The 18188-nt window shown below is 35.3% G+C and overlaps 4 protein-coding genes across 7 annotated transcripts; 2 read left to right on the top strand and 2 right to left on the bottom strand.

Annotated features, from left to right (window-relative positions):
• On the bottom strand, positions 1–6222 carry LOC141908613 (protein argonaute-2-like). The gene is made up of 23 exons (XM_074798718.1): positions 6107–6222; positions 5686–5827; positions 5487–5605; positions 4777–5414; positions 4555–4669; positions 4307–4482; positions 4085–4221; positions 3873–4001; positions 3666–3747; positions 3375–3455; positions 3213–3276; positions 3054–3125; positions 2922–2969; positions 2704–2832; positions 2475–2608; positions 2218–2402; positions 1954–2134; positions 1766–1853; positions 1151–1345; positions 919–1053; positions 725–826; positions 425–621; positions 1–339 (listed from the first exon to the last, which is right to left on the bottom strand). The coding sequence occupies exons 2-23, from the start codon at positions 5771–5773 to the stop codon at positions 237–239; spliced, it is 3198 nt and encodes a 1065-aa protein (XP_074654819.1). The 5' UTR covers positions 5774–5827; positions 6107–6222; the 3' UTR covers positions 1–236.
• A 181-nt stretch (positions 6223–6403) lies between these two features.
• Positions 6404–8485, top strand: LOC141898600 (retinol dehydrogenase 13-like). 3 transcript variants are annotated; one of them, XM_074784600.1, is made up of 7 exons: positions 6404–6505; positions 7010–7146; positions 7224–7379; positions 7467–7571; positions 7648–7860; positions 7940–8147; positions 8225–8485. In XM_074784600.1, the coding sequence occupies exons 1-7, from the start codon at positions 6471–6473 to the stop codon at positions 8319–8321; spliced, it is 951 nt and encodes a 316-aa protein (XP_074640701.1). In that variant the 5' UTR covers positions 6404–6470; the 3' UTR covers positions 8322–8485. The 3 variants fall into 3 exon arrangements, with proteins under 3 accessions (XP_074640701.1, XP_074640693.1, XP_074640710.1); XM_074784592.1 differs by having other exon boundaries at positions 6405–6553; positions 7028–7146; XM_074784609.1 differs by having other exon boundaries at positions 6450–6505; positions 7028–7146.
• On the bottom strand, positions 8410–10637 carry LOC141898586 (retinol dehydrogenase 13-like). 2 transcript variants are annotated; one of them, XM_074784571.1, is made up of 8 exons: positions 10544–10637; positions 10236–10336; positions 10037–10155; positions 9791–9946; positions 9602–9706; positions 9311–9520; positions 9013–9220; positions 8412–8923 (listed from the first exon to the last, which is right to left on the bottom strand). In XM_074784571.1, exons 2-8 carry the CDS (start codon positions 10328–10330, stop codon positions 8827–8829), a joined length of 990 nt encoding a protein of 329 aa, XP_074640672.1. In that variant the 5' UTR covers positions 10331–10336; positions 10544–10637; the 3' UTR covers positions 8412–8826. The 2 variants fall into 2 exon arrangements, with proteins under 2 accessions (XP_074640680.1, XP_074640672.1); XM_074784579.1 differs by lacking the exon at positions 10544–10637 and having other exon boundaries at positions 8410–8923; positions 10232–10336.
• Positions 10638–10839: 202 nt separating this feature from the next.
• On the top strand, positions 10840–17764 carry LOC141900779 (serine/threonine-protein phosphatase 4 regulatory subunit 3-like). The gene is made up of 15 exons (XM_074787816.1): positions 10840–10931; positions 11318–11512; positions 11810–11865; positions 11957–12682; positions 13136–13285; positions 13386–13430; positions 13520–13691; positions 13773–13855; positions 13938–14043; positions 14133–14291; positions 14414–14583; positions 14664–14803; positions 14888–15078; positions 15171–15370; positions 15465–17764. The coding sequence occupies exons 2-15, from the start codon at positions 11368–11370 to the stop codon at positions 15570–15572; spliced, it is 2451 nt and encodes an 816-aa protein (XP_074643917.1). The 5' UTR covers positions 10840–10931; positions 11318–11367; the 3' UTR covers positions 15573–17764.
• The last annotated feature ends 424 nt before the right edge of the window (positions 17765–18188 follow it).

Raw genomic sequence — 18188 nt, 5'->3', positions numbered from 1 at the left:
TATTCGTCTTTTATTGATTTATTCAATCAGACATCAATGAAAAGCTGTCAGTACTTTCGTATTTTTGGCGGCTGATATACGATGTTCTGCTATCTTTCGACAATTTAAGACCAGTTATTTACATTACACACCGATGGATCAGTGGAAAACTTAGAATATTGGTTAAAAAGATAATAATTTGTAACACACACACACATGTTTTAGAATCACAGATATTTTTGTAGTTCAGCTTTGCTCTAAATGAAATACATTGAGTTTTGAAGATTGCAGTTTACTTCAACGGCTTCAGCCATTTCCTTAGTCGGGAACCCGTTCTTATCACAAGTTGCAAGATCGTTACTACAATTAGAAAGATGACAAGAATTTGTTTACCTTTTGTGTGGAGACGGGAATGATCTTATATGCATGAAAATATTGTACTTACTCTCTGAAAACTCGTTCGATATGGACTCTGGCCATAAATGCTGCCTTGTGGGCATAGTATGCAGGCACTGGCATCGAGACACTGCGTGTGCAATTTGAATACACATAACATAGTTGATTGGTTAACATCTGCAGTACATCAGCCCCCAAGTCATTGTCATCCCATAACGGGAAGTAATGAGCTGGCTTACTCGTTCCCTGAATAAAATTTAAGCGTAATAACATTGTGAATGGACATAATTTTTCAGGACAGATAGTAATACATGCGTAAAATGTATTACTTAGATTGAATATAACTTACCATCAAGCCTTCGTGACTGCACAGGTAATAATCGTAATTGAAGGGATGTGTGATTTCTGTATCTACACAAGTTCCAGGAGGCACATTTCCAGCTCGTCCAACCTTAAATTCATTGATCCTTCCATAATTAGATATAACCATACTTTTGATTCACTTCTTGAATTATATAATTTGATGGCTCCATTATTTTTTACCTGATCTTCTCGATGTTCACAAAATAATCTTGTTTGATGTCGTTTTTGTACAACAAGGAAGGTTATTCCAGGCTTATAACCTTGCTCTAAAGACGTACATGCCTTCCGTATTGCATCCACTTCACGCACTAAAATCTTAAATAATGTAGGATTGTTTACTGCTATAGTTGACTGCATGAGCACGTACAATGTATGCACATGTACAATGTACATGAATGTTTTTACTGATTACCTCCATGAATTGTCCTTCACTGACACCATCTCTATAGAAGATAATCCTGTGAGGTTTACGTTTCGTTGCTAAGAAAAATTGTTTCAAAAGGTTTTTAGTCATAGATTGCAGATCCTCGATGTATTCTTGTCTGTGTTTCTGAACTCTCACTTCCGCTTTAAATTTGAATGGCTTCGCATCAAGACTCCCAACAACCTGAGTACATAAAATAGATGTGATTGATTTTTTAACAAGCAACATGCGACGACGATTCTGGGCTCAGGCTTTAACGCGAACTACGAAATTACCATGCATGATGAGTTAGTTCCATTGGCATTTTGGATTTGTTGTACCTAGGACCAATAGCTACATTTCATCAAACCTTTTAATTTCTCCGTTGAAGCGAACAGTTTTTTGTGCCTAGTTCAATCTCACTAGGTGGTGCACCGGGCCCATTCTCTGCACTGCACAACTAGGACACACTATTAACATTGTACCCAAGTTTCATCAAGATTGACCAAGTATTAACGAAGCTAGGTAGCCAAAAGACCGACAGACCAAGAATAAGGGTTGTACAGAAGCCCAAGAACCTAAAATCTAAATACACCCGTACATATATCGGTATAACTGACTTACTGCAGCAATGGAGGGCCTATATGTATCACCAGCAGCAGGATGGGTAACATCAGCACCCATTATTATCACTGGTTCATGGAATATGCATCTAAAAATACCGGAAGAGTATTTAAAAAATATAGTGAACTGGTAGTTCAAAATCTTGGATTATCAAATTTATCAATCTTGGTAATATTGTATGAAGTTACCTCCTAACAAGATCATCTTCGAGGCGTATTATTGAGCTGTTGATACCTCCAAGTTTTGAGTTCAGCTTATGGCATATATTGTTGAGAAATTGCGGTGAATTCAAGGCTTTTGAGACATTTTTTTCCTGCATGCATTGTGTCATTACACCAAGGTCATGAGAGCATATCTGTTTAACTAATTCTAAAAATAATGAAATTACGACTAGTGAATAACAAAAACGTAAGGACAGAATTGCAAGAGTACATATGTGTTCTTTATCTTACCGTAATCCTCTTTTGCTTGAGCCAAAATGACAAAAATAAGCTTTATATTTGGATATTCTTTCTTAATCAAATGCAATGTATCCTTAATTTTTCTCCTGTCACTTTGGTAATGAATTTGTGGCGGTTGCTCGTCCATTTCTATTCCACGACTCTTCATCATTGTAGTTAAACGCTTACCAAAGTCGCTGTTAAAATACAGTAATATTTGTGATTATATTTTAGTTCAGAGAAAGGATTTATAAGAATAACTTACTTACTTTATAAGGCCTCTTTGTGTCCTCTCACTAGCGAAACTAACCATAATCCAAGATTTAATGCTACATGGCTTAAGATAATGCCCATCACCAATATTCCATGAGCCATCCCTCGGATTCATTTTACAATCCTTGTTCTAAAAAGATATATCTACTTACAGCATCTTCAATTTTAGATTAATCTCATAGCATTCTTTATAAATATTGTTATGATTGAGTATCATATACATACCCTGTTCCCTGGAGAATACTGAATACCAGGAGATGGTAAAACGCGACCATCAACTTTCTTCATTTCTTTGCTTACAGTGATGCCAAAATGTTTTAAATATGGATCATTATCAAAATTTCTTTGCTTCACCTGCAGATAATCGATATGATTTATAAAACAGATTCATGATACTGGTGATTAGATATTATTGAGGCAGGTTTAGTAACTAATCTACATACCCATTCTTCAATTTTCCTCTTTCTTTCATAAGCAGGAACTGCAGCATGCTGGAGAAAATTAGCACAACAGACTGAAATACATCAACATGCACTTTATTACACATAATCTTAACTTTTTACAAACTTACGAACCTTTATCATCTTAGCTGTCTGAAAATCGGTTAGTTTTCTTCTACTTTTTTGTCCAGGGAGAATTAAACAAAGCTGAAAAGAAAACAAGAAAATCAAGTTAGGTAATAAAGCAAGCCTGCATAAGACTTCTATTTAAACTGAGAAGACAATAATATCTACCTCAGCTGGAATATACTGGTGGCGGGATAAATCACCAAACTGTACACAAGGTAGAAAAGGATGTCTAAAATTTCACAAACAAAAGATAATCATTACAAATTTTAACATTTATGAACGGTGGACATATAGATTTAAATGAATAGTTGTTATCATATCAAGTACTTCAACTTAATATTATACTTCTCCAGGAAGTATCGTTCCACTGTGCATTCCATCTGACGTCCTTTCTCTTCCATAGGAAATCTATAAAGTAATGTAAAAAGTTATGCCATGGAAAGAGTGTATGATTTTACAAATTTGTGGCAGGCACCCATATGATAATCAAACAAATTTAAGTGCCAAAGTTTTTAAAAGTTTATGAAAGAATGGCTACAGATGATATCTAGAATTCATCATCATTCCTTAATTTCTGACAATGGATTATACATGTGAAGATAATGATTGATGTATTACGTGAGTGTCCTGGCTGGTTTTTTTGTTATCCCCTTAATAGGTCTCTTCCTTTTTCCAGCATAAGTACTTTCAACTCGTACCCCTAAAATAAAATATTATAAGCATTAATCAGAAGAAGTCCCTATCACAAATTAATGATACCAAGGACCCCTTTATGTATTTTTGATGATACTCAAATTCAAGGTTTTAATCTAGCAGTATATTGACCTTTTAATTCAGCTTGCAATTTATCAATATCACGAGGCTGTAAGGGACGCTGGAGTGGTTCTCTAAGCCTTAATACTTCATAGATGAAGTCAACAAGATTTTCATCTTTATAAAATGCCGTTGTTGAATCTGGAAAATTAATTTTCTACTCATTAAACTTTCTCATTAAACTCTCGAATTAAAATCATAATACTCCATGCCATAGTACTGACTGTTCAGAACCAGGGAAAATTCTTTCCACTGGGGACGGACACTTTGGAAAAATCCATGCCACGTTTCCTTGCCACCTTCTAAATCAAAACCACCATTCACTGGTTTTGGGAAAAACGATCTTCCAATTGTTACATAACTGAAAAAGTTCAGGTGACAAAGAGCATGATATTTTTTATAATTTCATAACACATATTTTCATTTAGAAATTGAAGTAAACTCACCTCATTGCTGGTAGTTGGTGGAATATTGTATCAAGTACATTGACAGTTGACTGAATTTGACATAATTTGCCATCCAAATAGTCTTTTAAATCGTTAAGACTGACTTGGTTCACCCATTTAATTGCAATCTCAAATCGTTGAGGTCTGCCATTTTCAAGCTCTATGGTGAAAGTCCTCTGCAAATGTGTTTTAATAAATCAGTAAATAATTAATCAACATTTTATTCACCAACAGTTACTGTAACACACCTGATCATCAAATGGTAATGGCTCTTTAGTGTAGATATTTTTTGATCCATCATAAACAGGCCGCTCTTTACCAAATACTTTACTATACGTGTTCAACATCTGATCAATTATCATTCTAAAAATATGAATACAATGTAGTGGAAGGATATGAAAAACTACCAATAAGCGCAAATGTATTGAAAATGACGTTTTAAGAGAATGTTTTTAGAGATTTTTATTTACCGATTTTGCCTTTTTGGTAGTATTTTTGATGGTTTAATTGAAACATCGTAATGATGAAGAAAACCGCTCATCTTCAATTTCACTGGAAAATGATTGACGCGTAATGGAATTTTACGCCCTACTTTACCAATTCTTCCATTCCGCCTCGGGAGCTCTAGGTAATCTGTACAGGTAGTTTCAGTTGAAGGATAATAAACCTCTTGTTTAGGCATTGTGAGGTTTGGTTGAGCAGGAGTAACTGGTGGGGAGGATATTACAGGCTGCACAAACCCTTTAGTAGATTCCGCAATGTTTTCATACTGAGGTGGCAATTGAGCAGTTGTTTCTTTTTCAGCTGGGACTGCGAACTTTTGATACTGATGAGTTTTGGGTCTAGCTCCACCTGATGCCGATGTTTTGCTAACGACAGGTTGAGACTGATCAAATTTTTCGTCTTGAGTATCAGCTGGAGCGAGCGTTTGATACTGAATTTGGGATTTTATAGATTCATCTGCGAACTGACTAACACCCGGTTGAGATTGGGGTTGCTGTTCCTGTGATCTTCCCCTGCCTCTACCTCTCCCTCTTCCTCTGCCTCTGCCTCTCCCAGGTCTTCCAACTGTGAATTCTGATACACCTTTCATCGTTCCTCTAACATCCTGTAAAATGTTTTAGACAAATTAAAATCTACATAATAAAACTGACAAAAGAAGTCATGGAATCTAATTAACCTCATCAATTTCCTTAGCTTCAAGTTCTTGAGTATGGTGAATAGTTATAGGTTGTTCCTTAAAATGTTCAGTGACTGCAGTTTGTTCGCGATTCTTGCAGTCAGAATGACCTTCTGATCCTAAAATTGTATTCAAACACATTAGGCCTATCTAATTTTTAAGTCTGAATTGGAAGAATATTCTGAAATAATTAACTCACCAACAGCGTCATCTATATTAGCAGTAGTGGCAGGAGGTACTAATTCCCCTTTCCCAGACTGTTTCTGATTTTTTTTCTTCCTAGGCATTTTTCGGGTAGAAAATCACGAAAGCTTCTTCTTCAAAACAATTTTTTTCTTTTTCTTCACAATAATAAATAAATGATAGTGTAAGACATGTAAGATGTGAAATTATAAACTCTTTTATCGTTTCTTCTACATTCTTTACGTCAACAATCATTGACAATAATACAATCCCTCTTTTTTGGCTGCCTATTGTGCCGCCTGGCCTACTGAACTGAGTAACTGGCAGTATAGTATACCGCGCTTCTTTTAACCTCATTTAAAACACGGTGATGTGAAGCAGCACTTGGCCCTATAGAAAAAGAAGGGGTACCAAAGAAGGAATTAATTATCACATACCTTCTTGTGAAAAAAAGCTTATGATAATCAACACAACAGCGCGTGAGTGGCGAGTCAACAGCGTTCCAACGTTCGAGAGTAGGATGGTTTCGTATTCGACCTGGTGGGTTTTTCCGCTTCCGCGTATGGGTTTTCCCGTAGTTGCGCTTCGCTGAATATTGCGTTCTTTCTGAGTGGTTCGAATCCCGATTACTTTCAAAATAGCGCGGGCGCCGAAAATAACGGGACGTGGTGCCATCTACTCATATACGATCTCAAACGCTAGGCGGTACTTCAGTATAAAACCGGTAACGCTTAAAATATTTTAGGGCAGTTTCAAGCCTCCTTTTAATTTTACAGCCTCAAACAAGCAACTTCACTAAAAATGTTAGAAATGGTTGATAATTTGTTCGACTCATGGTACACCTTTTTCTTTATCATCGGATTTGCTGTTTTGTATTACATCAGGTTTGTGTAAATTGTGTTTTACAAATTTTATGGATGACCCTCCCAAAAAATGTATTTCTGCTTATTTGAATTATCAGTGGGGATTTGAGGAATCAAAATTGAAAACTTTTGACACAAGAAACTGACGGTAAAATTGTTTTTTCTTTTATATACATGTATCATACATTTTGAACTGAACTGTATCGATCTATGTATGCGCACGCATAAAAGAATAGGGTTAGAGCTAACCTCACTCCCGTAAGTGCAGCTATTGCACCCTGAAACCGTAGCCACAACATTCATTTTTTGGGCCCTAAAAACTCAAAATTAACTGCGTCTTAAATTTGTCGATTTCCTTTTATGCCATACATATTGTCAATCAAAGGGGACAGGGTAAAAGTCGTATTAAAAGTCGAATTATTGTTAAAAATAAATGAAAAATTAATATACATTTCTATGCCATTATATTTTTCAAAGTGTCTGTTTCTGTCTTAGATCAATTCTAAAAGGAGCACAATGTAGCAGCATGGCTGAATTGAAGGGGAAAACTGTCATCATTACTGGAGCAAGTGGCGGAGTAGGTCATGAAACCGCATTTGAACTGGCTAACAGAGGTAACCTAGCCCGAATCATTATTTCGGACATTTTTAGACCTAATTATGTTATTACAATTATTTCTGTATAATTTCAGGTGCTCGAATAATTCTTGCGTGTCGCGATGAAACCAAAGGGAACGAAACGCTGCTAAAACTCAAATCTCAAACGCGCAACAAAAATATCATAGTGATGAAGCTTGATCTCGCATCTTTCAAGTCAATAAAGCAGTTTGCAAAAAAATTCATTGAGCGTAAGTGTAATCATTATACGCTCATTATATATTTCAGATTGTTTTAAAGATGTTGATATTTGTGACTGTGTTTGTATTCTATTGTAGAAGAATCCAGTTTACATATCCTAATTAATAATGCTGGTGTAATGTGTTGTCCTAAGACAATAACCGAGGATGGGTTTGAAACACACTTTCAAGTAAACTACTTAGGTATGCATTAGGGTCAGATATTTCCTCATAATTGTACGTCAAGCTTGTCTGTAATATAGGTTCATTTTATTTTCAGGGCCATTCTTACTAACCCACATGTTGCTGGATACTTTAAAGAATTCATCACCGAGCAGGATAATAAATGTCTCAGCCATTGCCTATCGACTGGGTAAAATAAATTTTGATGATTTGAACTTTGAAAACACGGATTATGTAGAAGGAGACGCTTACAGTCAGAGTAAATTAGCGCTAGTTCATTTTACAACTGAAATGAGCAAACAGTTGAAAGGTGAGCAACCCAATTTAAAGGTTATATATGTACTGTTATTGCATGTGATATGCGTTTTTTTTTTCACAACTTGTTTCAGATTCAGGAGTCACAGTAAATACAGTCCATCCTGGAATTTGCAACACAAATATTTATCGATACATGGGTTTCAGATCAAATTCGTTTCTTAGTTTGAGCTTTGCACCAATCTGTTATGCTTTAATGAAGACATCTAAAGATGGTGCTCAGACTACTATACAGTGTGCAGTTGCTGAGGAATTACAAGAAGTTACCGGAAAGTTCTTCTCGTAAGTCTTTAATCACATTGTATCTGAATATACTTCTCCATATATTTCACATATAGATAGATGTATTTTTCTTACAGCGAATGTAGGGAAGAAGCTCTTACAGAAAGTGGCTGTGATGATGATGTTGCTTCCAAGTTGTATATAGAAACAAAAAAATTGCTGAAACTTGATTGAAAACCAAACCACACTCATGAAATTCCTATGGATGCTAAAACAATAATAGCATCATTGATAACTTATTATTATACTGTATAGATTTCTGTACTATTTTATACATGTTTTGATTTTATTTAATTATGCCAGCATATTTATATAGAAATAAGTAGGAGCAAAGTTGTCAATGAATACATGTTTTGTATGTATATAAAAGTATAAATAAAATGAATGTATACAAAGATTTTTTTTTTTACTTTCCTCGCAAGTTGTCTTTTAAGGACACAATTTCTAAGGACAATTTATTACTGGTACTCAATGTTTTTTGGCTCAATTTACCACCAACCAGACTTGACGATAGCGCCTACTGACAAAACATAATGAATATTAGAAAATATAACTTCAAATCTATTTTCACCATAAATCTTGACAGTGCTTTTGATACAAAAAATAATCACCCCAGTAGAAAGATTCTTAGAAAATTAGATAATGATTAAGAAAACTTATGCATCAATTGATTCAATCATCATTTAAGCCTTGTCCATTTTTCACTGATTAACCAAAGACGTTCAGCAGCTTTTTCATCCCGTGCTTCTTTACTTGCCTCTTCTATAGCACAATTACTATAAAACAAACATTTTCATTCATCAATACACAGCCAATAAAATCACAATTTGTATGTAACGAGCATTTTCATACACCTACTACATACCTCAGATATTTCCCAGATACACCATCTAGATCTTTGGATAGAGCTGCATATAATGAAGTTTGAGCCCCTTCATTTGGAGTTTTCAGGAAAATCCATCTTAGTGGCGCTAAAATTATTCTCGAGAAGGTTGATTTATATATGGACAAATGTCGCATCAATTCTGTGTCCACAATACCAGGATTAACAGCCAAAGCAGTCACACCAGTTCCTAAATGATTAAAAAATTAAACCCCTGAATTTAAAGTGTATATAAACAAAATAATTCACCACTTCAATCTTGATAATTGAGAATTAGTACCTTCTAACCGTTTTGCTAATTCTACTGTAAAGAGTATGTTGGCAATTTTGCTCTGAGAATAAGCACCACCGGGACTATAGGATGAACTGCTGTTCAGATCACTGAAATTCATTTCACCTCTCCTATGAGCCAAGCTACTTAAAGTAATGATACGACTCGGTGCTGAATCTTTTAACTTCGGTAGCAATAGGTTTGTAAGGTAAAAATGGCCTGTAAGTTTGAGAAAATGGAAAAAGTAAACAAAACGCATAATTGCATGATTACTGGATAATAACTTCTTACAATACTAACCTAAATGATTCACACCGAGTTGCATTTCAAATCCATCTGTAGTAAGAGATTTAGGACATCGCATAACGCCAGCGTTATTTATCAGAATGTCAACATGTCTCTCAGCTAATAGATAAAAGAAAACATTATCTTATCTATCACAGTTTCAGAGAATATGCAGATTTACATGTTGGTCTCAAACAAACTTACTCCTACATATTTCTTCAGCAAATTCTTTGATCGATTGCAATGATGCTAAATCAAGGTGGCGAGCTTCAACATTTCGATTAGCAGTTTCTTTGATAATTTCATCTCGAGCCAATTCACATTTCTCATTATTCCGACCAGCCAAAATAACTCGAGCCCCTTCAATGCATGAAAATAAATTACAACTAACAGGCCTATAGCAGCAGCAGTAGAGGATATAACAAATATTATATCATAGAAAATATATACCTCTTTTGGCTAACTCTTTCGCAGTTTCTTTACCAATGCCAGTGTTTGCTCCTGTGACGATCACAGTTTTACCAATTACTTTCTCTTTTCCTTCATATTTCTTTCCTCTCATCCAATCCCTAAAAATAGAAGTGTTTATCACCATCGCCACTGCCCACCAAGTTTCCCAGCAAAGTATGAACAGGTTTTTTTTACCTACTTAAGTAATACTGTCCCACCAATGATCGTGCCCAATAAACTTAAAGGGAAGGCATATTTGGGTACGTATCTTGCAATTGAGGACATCATCGACATTGCCACCTAAATTAATAAATAAATTCTGTAGTAATCATATTCATCATGAGACATGGTAAATAACGGTGTCAGGTCAGTAAGTAGTGTCACCACCCGACACCGACCGGTGTATCAATTTGTTGTAACTTCAGTTAATATGGAACGGAGCCATTCCCCAGTAAGTAGAAAGATATTTATTCAAACCATCAGGGATAAGGTAATGATTTTACTTACTTAGGCCTACTACTAGTGAAACTAAAAGTTGAATTTGTAATAATAATTAGTCAGCTGTCAAAATTACGCCGGAAGTGCGGTTAGGTTTACGGCGGTCTTTTTTACGACATCACTTACATCATTAATTGATGGAATTACGATCATAATTTCAATCAATTCTTCAATATCATTTCAAATCATTAATTCTCTTCATAATTTATCTGTTAAGTAATTATCAACTTAATCGACAAAGATTCTTATCAAATATCGATGTTGGGACGCCGTGAAATGGCTGCGGTAAACCCCGCGCTTTGTTTTTCGAGGATTCAAGATGGCGGAGTTTAATGTAGATTCGTGTCGGAAGGGCTAGCGGGCGAATTAATCACCTTAATCCCGTTAATTGCAGATTGTAAGCATTGTTTATCAGTTGTAGATCGTTTAGTGATAATGTTCAGTTATTGTTTAGTTGGTTTTGGTTTGCAGAATATTTGATATATCAGGTATAAACTTTACCTAGCTAAAGCTATCTCAATTCTCGTTCTCAAAATCTTGTGTGTGTTGTGTTTCGACTTCGTTCGATTGAGAAACATTTTTGTGCGTGATGAAATCACTCTGTGCAGGGTCGCGCTTCTTTGGGTTAAAGTGAAAATATGTCAGTTGTGGAGAACTGTGTAGTGTTTACATTTAAAGCAGTGTATATAGTTCATCTCGGCTTTCCATGCATTAAATAAGTGAATTTTTCACCGCCTTTTTATATAAAATTTTCTTCCTAATTATATATTTTCTTTTTTGCAGCGTTTTGAAAATAATGTGCTGGAATAGTTGAATTGTTAAAAATAGTAATCATGGCAACAGAATCAAGGAGACGAGTGAAAGTGTATATGTTGAATGAAGACAGGCAGTGGGATGACCGAGGAACTGGTCATGTGTCATCTACGTTTGTCGAACGTTTGAAGGGAATGTCGTTGTTAGTTATATCCGAAACTGATGGTAAGGATTGATTTTATTTCCCGAATCACCTCTGATCTTTCCAGCTACAATTATTTTACACTCGCGCTATTACTGAAGAGATTGTATACGACAAAAAATTGACAGATTGCCCCAGGCTTGTTGAGTGATCAATAATTTACTAGTATCTGGCTATATTTAGATCTTTGTTATTTAGTATTTAATATCCATATTCTTTGAATGGTAGCGTAATTTTAGATTTCTTTGAAAGATAAACATTTCTTTGAATCAAGCTATCATGGCATATCTATGACAAATTGAAATATTTTGTTGTTGCAGGAACTTTGCTTTTGGAATCAAAAATTCAGCACACCACATCATATCAAAAACAGCAGGTATGAATGAAATGGTTAATATTTGCTTGCTCAAATAACTTTCTATGAAGGTTTTCGACGAATGTTATCATTATTGTATTTTGTTTTCTAGGACACCCTCATTGTTTGGTCGGAAAATGAAAATTACAATTTGGCGCTGAGCTTCCAAGAGAAAGCGAGTTGCGACGAAATATGGGAGAAAATATGCCAGGTTCAAGGAAGAGACCCGATAACTCTGGAGCTCGTGCAAGACATAGTGGAAGAATCGGAGGATGAACGCTTCGAGGAAATACAGGACACTTCTCCGCCAATTGAATTGCCGCCTTGTGAACTTAGTAAACTCGATGAAATTTCATGTTTATGTAGTACTGTGTTTCATTCGCCGCTGAGGAGAGACAAACTCGCTTTCGCAATTGAATACAGCGGCTACATACAAAAGTTGATAGACCTCTTTCACATGTGCGAGGACCTGGAGAATTTGGACGGATTGCACCATTTGTACGATATTTTTAAAAGTATATTTTTATTGAACAAAAACGCACTCTTCGAAATAATGTTCGCCGACAATATGATATTCAGTGTGATCGGAGTGCTCGAATACGACCCATCTCTACCGCAACCGGCTAAACACAGGCAATATTTACGCAATACGGCCAAATTCAAGGAGGTTATTCCAGTGATGAACGACGATCTGCAACGGAAAATTCATCAAACGTTTCGTGTTCAGTATATTCAGGATGTGATTTTACCAACGCCGTCGGTTTTTGAGGAGAACATGCTATCGACATTAAACTCTTTCATATATTTTAACAAAGTTGAGATAGTGACTATTATTCAGGTGAGTTCACGTCTCGAGCAGATTTTAATGTTTTAGAAAACTCGTTGAATGTAATATATTATATACTTATCGTGCCTGGTAGACTCGTCTTGATTCGACGCTTTATGTTTTTCCAGTAAAATTATCTCTTAAAATTAATCGCAAATCTAATGACAATTGCTACAGAATGTGAATCAAACTCTGCTGTCTAACTCGAAATATCCCATAACCTGAAAACAAAAATCACTGGTTCCAATTGAGTTATGAGTTGTCTTAATTATTCATCTGTTCTGGTTATTGTGTATGTATACAAGAAAACATAAATGTTGTTATTCAAATTTGATTTTATGCAGATATATGGATTAATTGTACATTTTCGCATTTATTTTTTCTATGGGTCTCGTTTGAAATCATGTACATTGCTACTATTATGCCTCCTAAACGTACGTCTCGTATTGCCACATTTTTTCGTAGAATGATGAGAAATTTTTGAAGCAATTGTTCGCACAATTAAAGGACGACGAGACTGGGGATGAAAAACGACGAGATTTAGTCTTCTTTTTAAAGGAATTCTGCACATTTTCACAAACCTTACAACCTCAAAATAGAGACAGCTTTTTGAAGGTGGGTACTACACTTACTTGTCAATGGTGATTTAGGATTCTTCAATGTTTACGTGATTTCCCTCTATTTATCTGGAAACCTTTTCATTTTTATTTTACAGATATTATCGAGTATGGGTATTTTTCAAACGTTGGAAGTAATACTGGTATGTGCATTGTGACTTAGTGTTTGATATTGTGCACCTCTTGCTTCTTGAATGTATTTAAATATATGTCATTATATTGAATGATTCAGGGTCTAGACGATGAACTATTGAAGGCAGCAGCCATAGATATATTCTCATACATAGTTGAAATAAGTCCGTCCATGGTGCGCGACTTCATATTAGAAGAGGGCCACACACAAGACGATGATGATCTGCTGATAAACCTAGTCATTGAACAGATAAAGAGTGATACAGATCCAGGTATAGATTTCACCGATTAGTTTATTCATTCGATTTACACACGGAGGTGGATTGTGTGTTTAACTGGTATTAACATTTCAGAACTCGGAGGTGCTGTACAATTGATGGGCATAGTTCGACTATTGATGGATCCTGAAAATATGTTGGCTGGTTGTGTAGGCAAGGTAATTGCAGTTTCTCCACAAATAAAGACTCATTGTATGGATTGAAATTTATTTATTTCTAAACATGCGTTTTTGTTTTCAGATGATTTCTGAGAAGGCTGAATTTCTGAACTTTTTCTATAAGAGGTGCATGCATGTGTTGACTGCTCCACTGTTTGCAAACACTGCAGAGGACAAACCTAGCAAAGGTATTTTAACGAAACCGTGAAATTCCTGATAATCTCCCTACGGTTTTACATTCAGGTTTTAATTACGTTTTTCTATTGATGAATTTTAGATGATTATCAAACGTCTCAGTTATTGGCTATAATTCTTGAGCTACTGACGTTTTGTGTGGAACATCATACATATCACATACGAAATTATATTTTCAACAAAGATCTGCTGCGACGTGTTTTAGTGCTACTCAAATCAAAACATGGTTTTCTTGCACTTGGTGAGTTTTACTACTGAACGTTAGTGTGTGTGGTGTCAATGTATCGAATTGTCAAAAGATCAGTTCCACGTTACTTGGTGAAATTGTGTACGCGTTATCTAATGAAGTGCATTTCGTTTTAGGTGCTGTACGTTTTATGAGGAAAATGATTGGCCTTAAGGATGAGTTCTATTTCGGATATATCATCAAAGGTCATCTTTTCAAGCCTGTCGTCGATGCATTTGTTACAAACGGCAATAGATATAACCTGTTCAATTCGGCTGTCATAGAAATGTTTGAATTCATCAGAGTGGTAAGATTTTATTCAATGGGGACAGTGTTTACGATGATGAATTTTCTTGATTTAATATTATGATGTTCGTTTGTTCGCAGGACGACTGTAAATCGCTAGTGAATCACATCGTAGAAAATTATTACAAATCGTTCGAAAATGTGGATTATGTACAGACATTCAAAGCGTTGAAAATACGATACGAACAACAAATGGATCGCAAAGATAAGCCACTCGATAGGTAAATGAATCGATGAACGACAGTTATTTATTTTTTTTTTTTAGTTATAACGGTGATTTTCAGTGTTTTCGGTGTATGTTTCAGCGTGCCATCGATATTGCGTAATAACCGATATCGTCGAGACGCTCGGATGTTGGAAGATGAGGAAGAAATGTGGTTTGATCAAGAGGAAGAAATGGAAGATGCGGAAACGCTGGTACCCATGACTGACATGCTACGTAGCAAGCTAGACAACGACTTCGAACATATAAATAAAGTCATTGAAAGCAAGAAAGGTTCGAGTCTCGTCCTAGGGATGAAAATAGAAAATTTTCTTAAAGAAACCAAGTTATCTTATAGGAATGTGTTCTTTATTCATATTTTTCAGCCAGGGAAATGGAAATGAAAGAATCTCCTCCAATCAAACTCCATCCAACACGAGCTGCATCGCCCATTAACATCAATATCAAGACAAATCCTGTATCGACTAGCCCATTAGCAAATAATCAACACACTCACAGCATCATCACTCGTACTGGAAGCCCTACTCTAGAAGATGGCAAAATCAATGCAGTGACTACTAGAAAGGTATATTGAATCAGATGATACATTGTATTCGAGTAGCTATAAGTTTTTGAAGTAAGCTCTATATATATATATATTCATATCTTGTGTATTATAGCCTGGTTTAGTAGGACTTGTCGACTATCCTGATGAGGATAGTGACGAGGAAGACGAAGAGGGTGGTGGAGACTTACCGGCGGCGAAACGACCTCGACTCGTAACGTAAAGACTTATCAAAGCTGGCTTTCAATGCGAAGGACAAATCACTCACACCCACAAGCAAGTCGGATATCGAAGAACTTTCTTGTTGTAACGTTGAAATAATGAATAAAACGATGAGGACATTCCACATTCAGGGATAGACGTACGTAAGATCGTCATTAGTTTAAATGGCAGCGAATGTTCTCAAAGCGTGACTGGCTCGGCTAATCACTGACCCGCTCCTCGCCCGATATTGGACTCACAAAATAAATGTATCCAATGTTGAGACATGAAAGGGCTTTCTATTGAGGATAGACTTACATTTTACAGAAATAAAAAATATAAATAAATATATATATACATATATATATATATATATTCAAATGAAGTTGTAAGTAAATTGTGAATACTGTAGATTGGGAGGTTGGAGCAATTTTTTACCCGCACGCAGTTGTACAGAATAGGATTAAATGATAACCGATTATAATAGAAATGATAATATCAACATTGATTATAATGGTTGTTGCTCCTTTTAAAAATGAAAAATTTTCATTTGAGACACTGTTGTGATTGCTAGTATAGAAAAAATTGTAAGTATTTATAGAATTAAAAATTGACAAAAAAAATCGACTACTGTATTGCGAAAAAAAGGCTGTAACACATGCACTGATGAGGTGCGGAGAAAAGGACTGCTCTCGACTTCATAATAGTGTAGTTTTTATGTGCCTTCATCCGCGATGTACAGTACACGTTTCTGTGTTGTATTTTATACTGCCATAGTGTTGAAATCTTCACTCGATGAGAAGCAAATTTCATGGAGAGACATTTTCCGTAACGAGAAAATTCCATCGAGTTAAATTAGATATATGATACGGTAATTTATTTTATGTCTTGCGTTATAGATGAGTCCATGAGGTCGGTCGGATTGTGAAAATGACTAAATTAGCTATTAAATAGCATCTAAGGGTAGTGAAGACAGTTATATAACTACTGAGTGAAAAGTTTCTGAGTATATATCTGTATGAATTCGGTAGTATCTGTAATCTATGTATGGAGGTCTCTAGTCGTTTAAAAAACCCATCATACACCAATGAATGTTACTGTTTGAATTCTCGCTATCGTCCCTCTCGTTGACTAGATCAGACAATTATGGTGAATTTTCTCCGGCGATGGAAATGTTTGTATAATGCAATTTGTTAGATCGTTATTTTGCACTGATTTCATAGTTTTGAAATGCACGGCAGTCGTTTAATTAGATCAGGCTGATTGTCAATTCTTGATTGAAATTTCCCTCGTAAAAATTTAAACCACACAGAAGTCCTAGTCTGGAATTAGGCAATTAAGATAATAGTTTTCTTTCCACTGGGTGGGTTAATCACAGAAACTAGATTTATGTGATAACGGTAGTCAATTCAGCTCATGCTGTCTTTGTTTATGGATATGAATTTATTTATGGCCAGGTATAAGAAAAACGTTTGAGCAGAGTATTTTCATCATTGAAATGTATATGTTGTTCGATTTGGAAAATGAAGCATCTGTGCAATGAAACCTCAATATGATATAAATCTCGGAGTGGAATTAATGAGTGGTCTTGTGGAGGGTTCCATTGTGCATTAAAATCCATACGGAGACCCTAAGATTCATAGGATTCTATGCTTTGGAATAATGTCGTCATGAATTATGGCTTGTGTATTTTGGGCACAATGGTATATTATTGATTCGGGGATGCCAAGATTTTAGCCAATGATAATTATGGATTTTAGTATATGAAAATTTAAAAAAAAAAACGATCTCATGAATATTGAATAATGTACAATGTCATCACTATTTAATGTATTCACACAAAAATGAAACTGTCGTTGATTGAAAGGATTCATGAACCAGTACTTGTGCCTAAGCTAGCATCGTGACGCCAACACATTCAGCTATTAGAATTCAATTATTAGATAAGATTACTATAGAATTTCTTGTACTTGTATCAAATGACTGCAACATTCTTCGAATGTACGTTCAGCTTCAATTTTTATGTTCGATGAATCCAACGTTCTTCCATTACTAGATAAACATTGTCCTTATCTATCTGGCTTAGGCACTTGTATGTGTACATCATAGGATGTTAATCATGCCCAACTCATTTTTGTAGTTCGATGGGATTTTTTAAAATCTTGTAAAATTGTAACTCAGTTACTATATAAATAAATGAAGCTTTGAAACATAGGCATTTTCGTCGTTCAGTTATTGTTTGTTCCAATTCTTGATGGTCTGGTTGCACGGACACGTGACAATTTGAATTCAATTTCATCTTCGGAATTACTGGGTCATCATGCCTATTCTTAAATTTTCAAACGGAAGAATTTGCAATAACTGAGGTCCAACTTATTATTTGGCATTATCTACAAATCTAACCCATCTTAAACCACACATAGGCAGTGTTGTGGAAATAAAGCAAGAACCTTCATGCTTATTATTTGCAAGGCTACATCTTGAGCTTAAAAAAAAACGAGCTTTATAAGGAATTTATTATTTATTGACTTAGTTACATGCGACAGAGATTAACCGTTCTCTATTGGATCGAATTAATAGCCACAAAATAAATAGACGGAAATAATTCTCAATCATTGCATTAAATACCAACCTCAAG

The sequence above is a fragment of the Tubulanus polymorphus genome, chromosome 1 (assembly GCF_964204645.1).
Source record: "Tubulanus polymorphus chromosome 1, tnTubPoly1.2, whole genome shotgun sequence".
NCBI lineage: Eukaryota > Metazoa > Nemertea > Palaeonemertea > Tubulaniformes > Tubulanidae > Tubulanus > Tubulanus polymorphus.
Note: the sequence above shows the minus strand (reverse complement) of the source record. Positions and strands in the feature narration are given on the sequence as shown.

Bases quoted from the DNA above. Each gene is read 5' to 3' on its own strand.
- LOC141898586 (XM_074784571.1), bottom strand. From the start codon at position 10,330: ATGTCGATGATGTCCTCAATTGCAAGATACGTACCCAAATATGCCTTC. The intron at 9,947-10,036 runs GTATATATTTTC...CATGCATTGAAG, and splicing joins GAAAGAGTTAGCCAAAAGAG to GGGCTCGAGTTATTTTGGCT. The intron at 9,707-9,790 runs GTAAGTTTGTTT...TTTATCTATTAG, and splicing joins TGCTGAAGAAATATGTAGGA to CTGAGAGACATGTTGACATT.
- LOC141908613 (XM_074798718.1), bottom strand. From the start codon at position 5,773: ATGCCTAGGAAGAAAAAAAATCAGAAACAGTCTGGGAAAGGGGAATTA. The intron at 4,002-4,084 runs GTCAGTACTATG...TTAATTTTCCAG, and splicing joins ATTTTCCCTGGTTCTGAACA to ATTCAACAACGGCATTTTAT. The intron at 2,609-2,703 runs GTATGTATATGA...ATATCTTTTTAG, and splicing joins AGTATTCTCCAGGGAACAGG to AACAAGGATTGTAAAATGAA.
- LOC141900779 (XM_074787816.1), top strand. From the start codon at position 11,368: ATGGCAACAGAATCAAGGAGACGAGTGAAAGTGTATATGTTGAATGAA. The intron at 14,584-14,663 runs GTAAGATTTTAT...GTTTGTTCGCAG, and splicing joins TGTTTGAATTCATCAGAGTG to GACGACTGTAAATCGCTAGT. The intron at 15,079-15,170 runs GTTCGAGTCTCG...CATATTTTTCAG, and splicing joins AGTCATTGAAAGCAAGAAAG to CCAGGGAAATGGAAATGAAA.
- LOC141898600 (XM_074784592.1), top strand. From the start codon at position 6,471: ATGTTAGAAATGGTTGATAATTTGTTCGACTCATGGTACACCTTTTTC. The intron at 7,380-7,466 runs GTAAGTGTAATC...ATTCTATTGTAG, and splicing joins TGCAAAAAAATTCATTGAGC to AAGAATCCAGTTTACATATC. The intron at 7,572-7,647 runs GTATGCATTAGG...TTTTATTTTCAG, and splicing joins CTTTCAAGTAAACTACTTAG to GGCCATTCTTACTAACCCAC.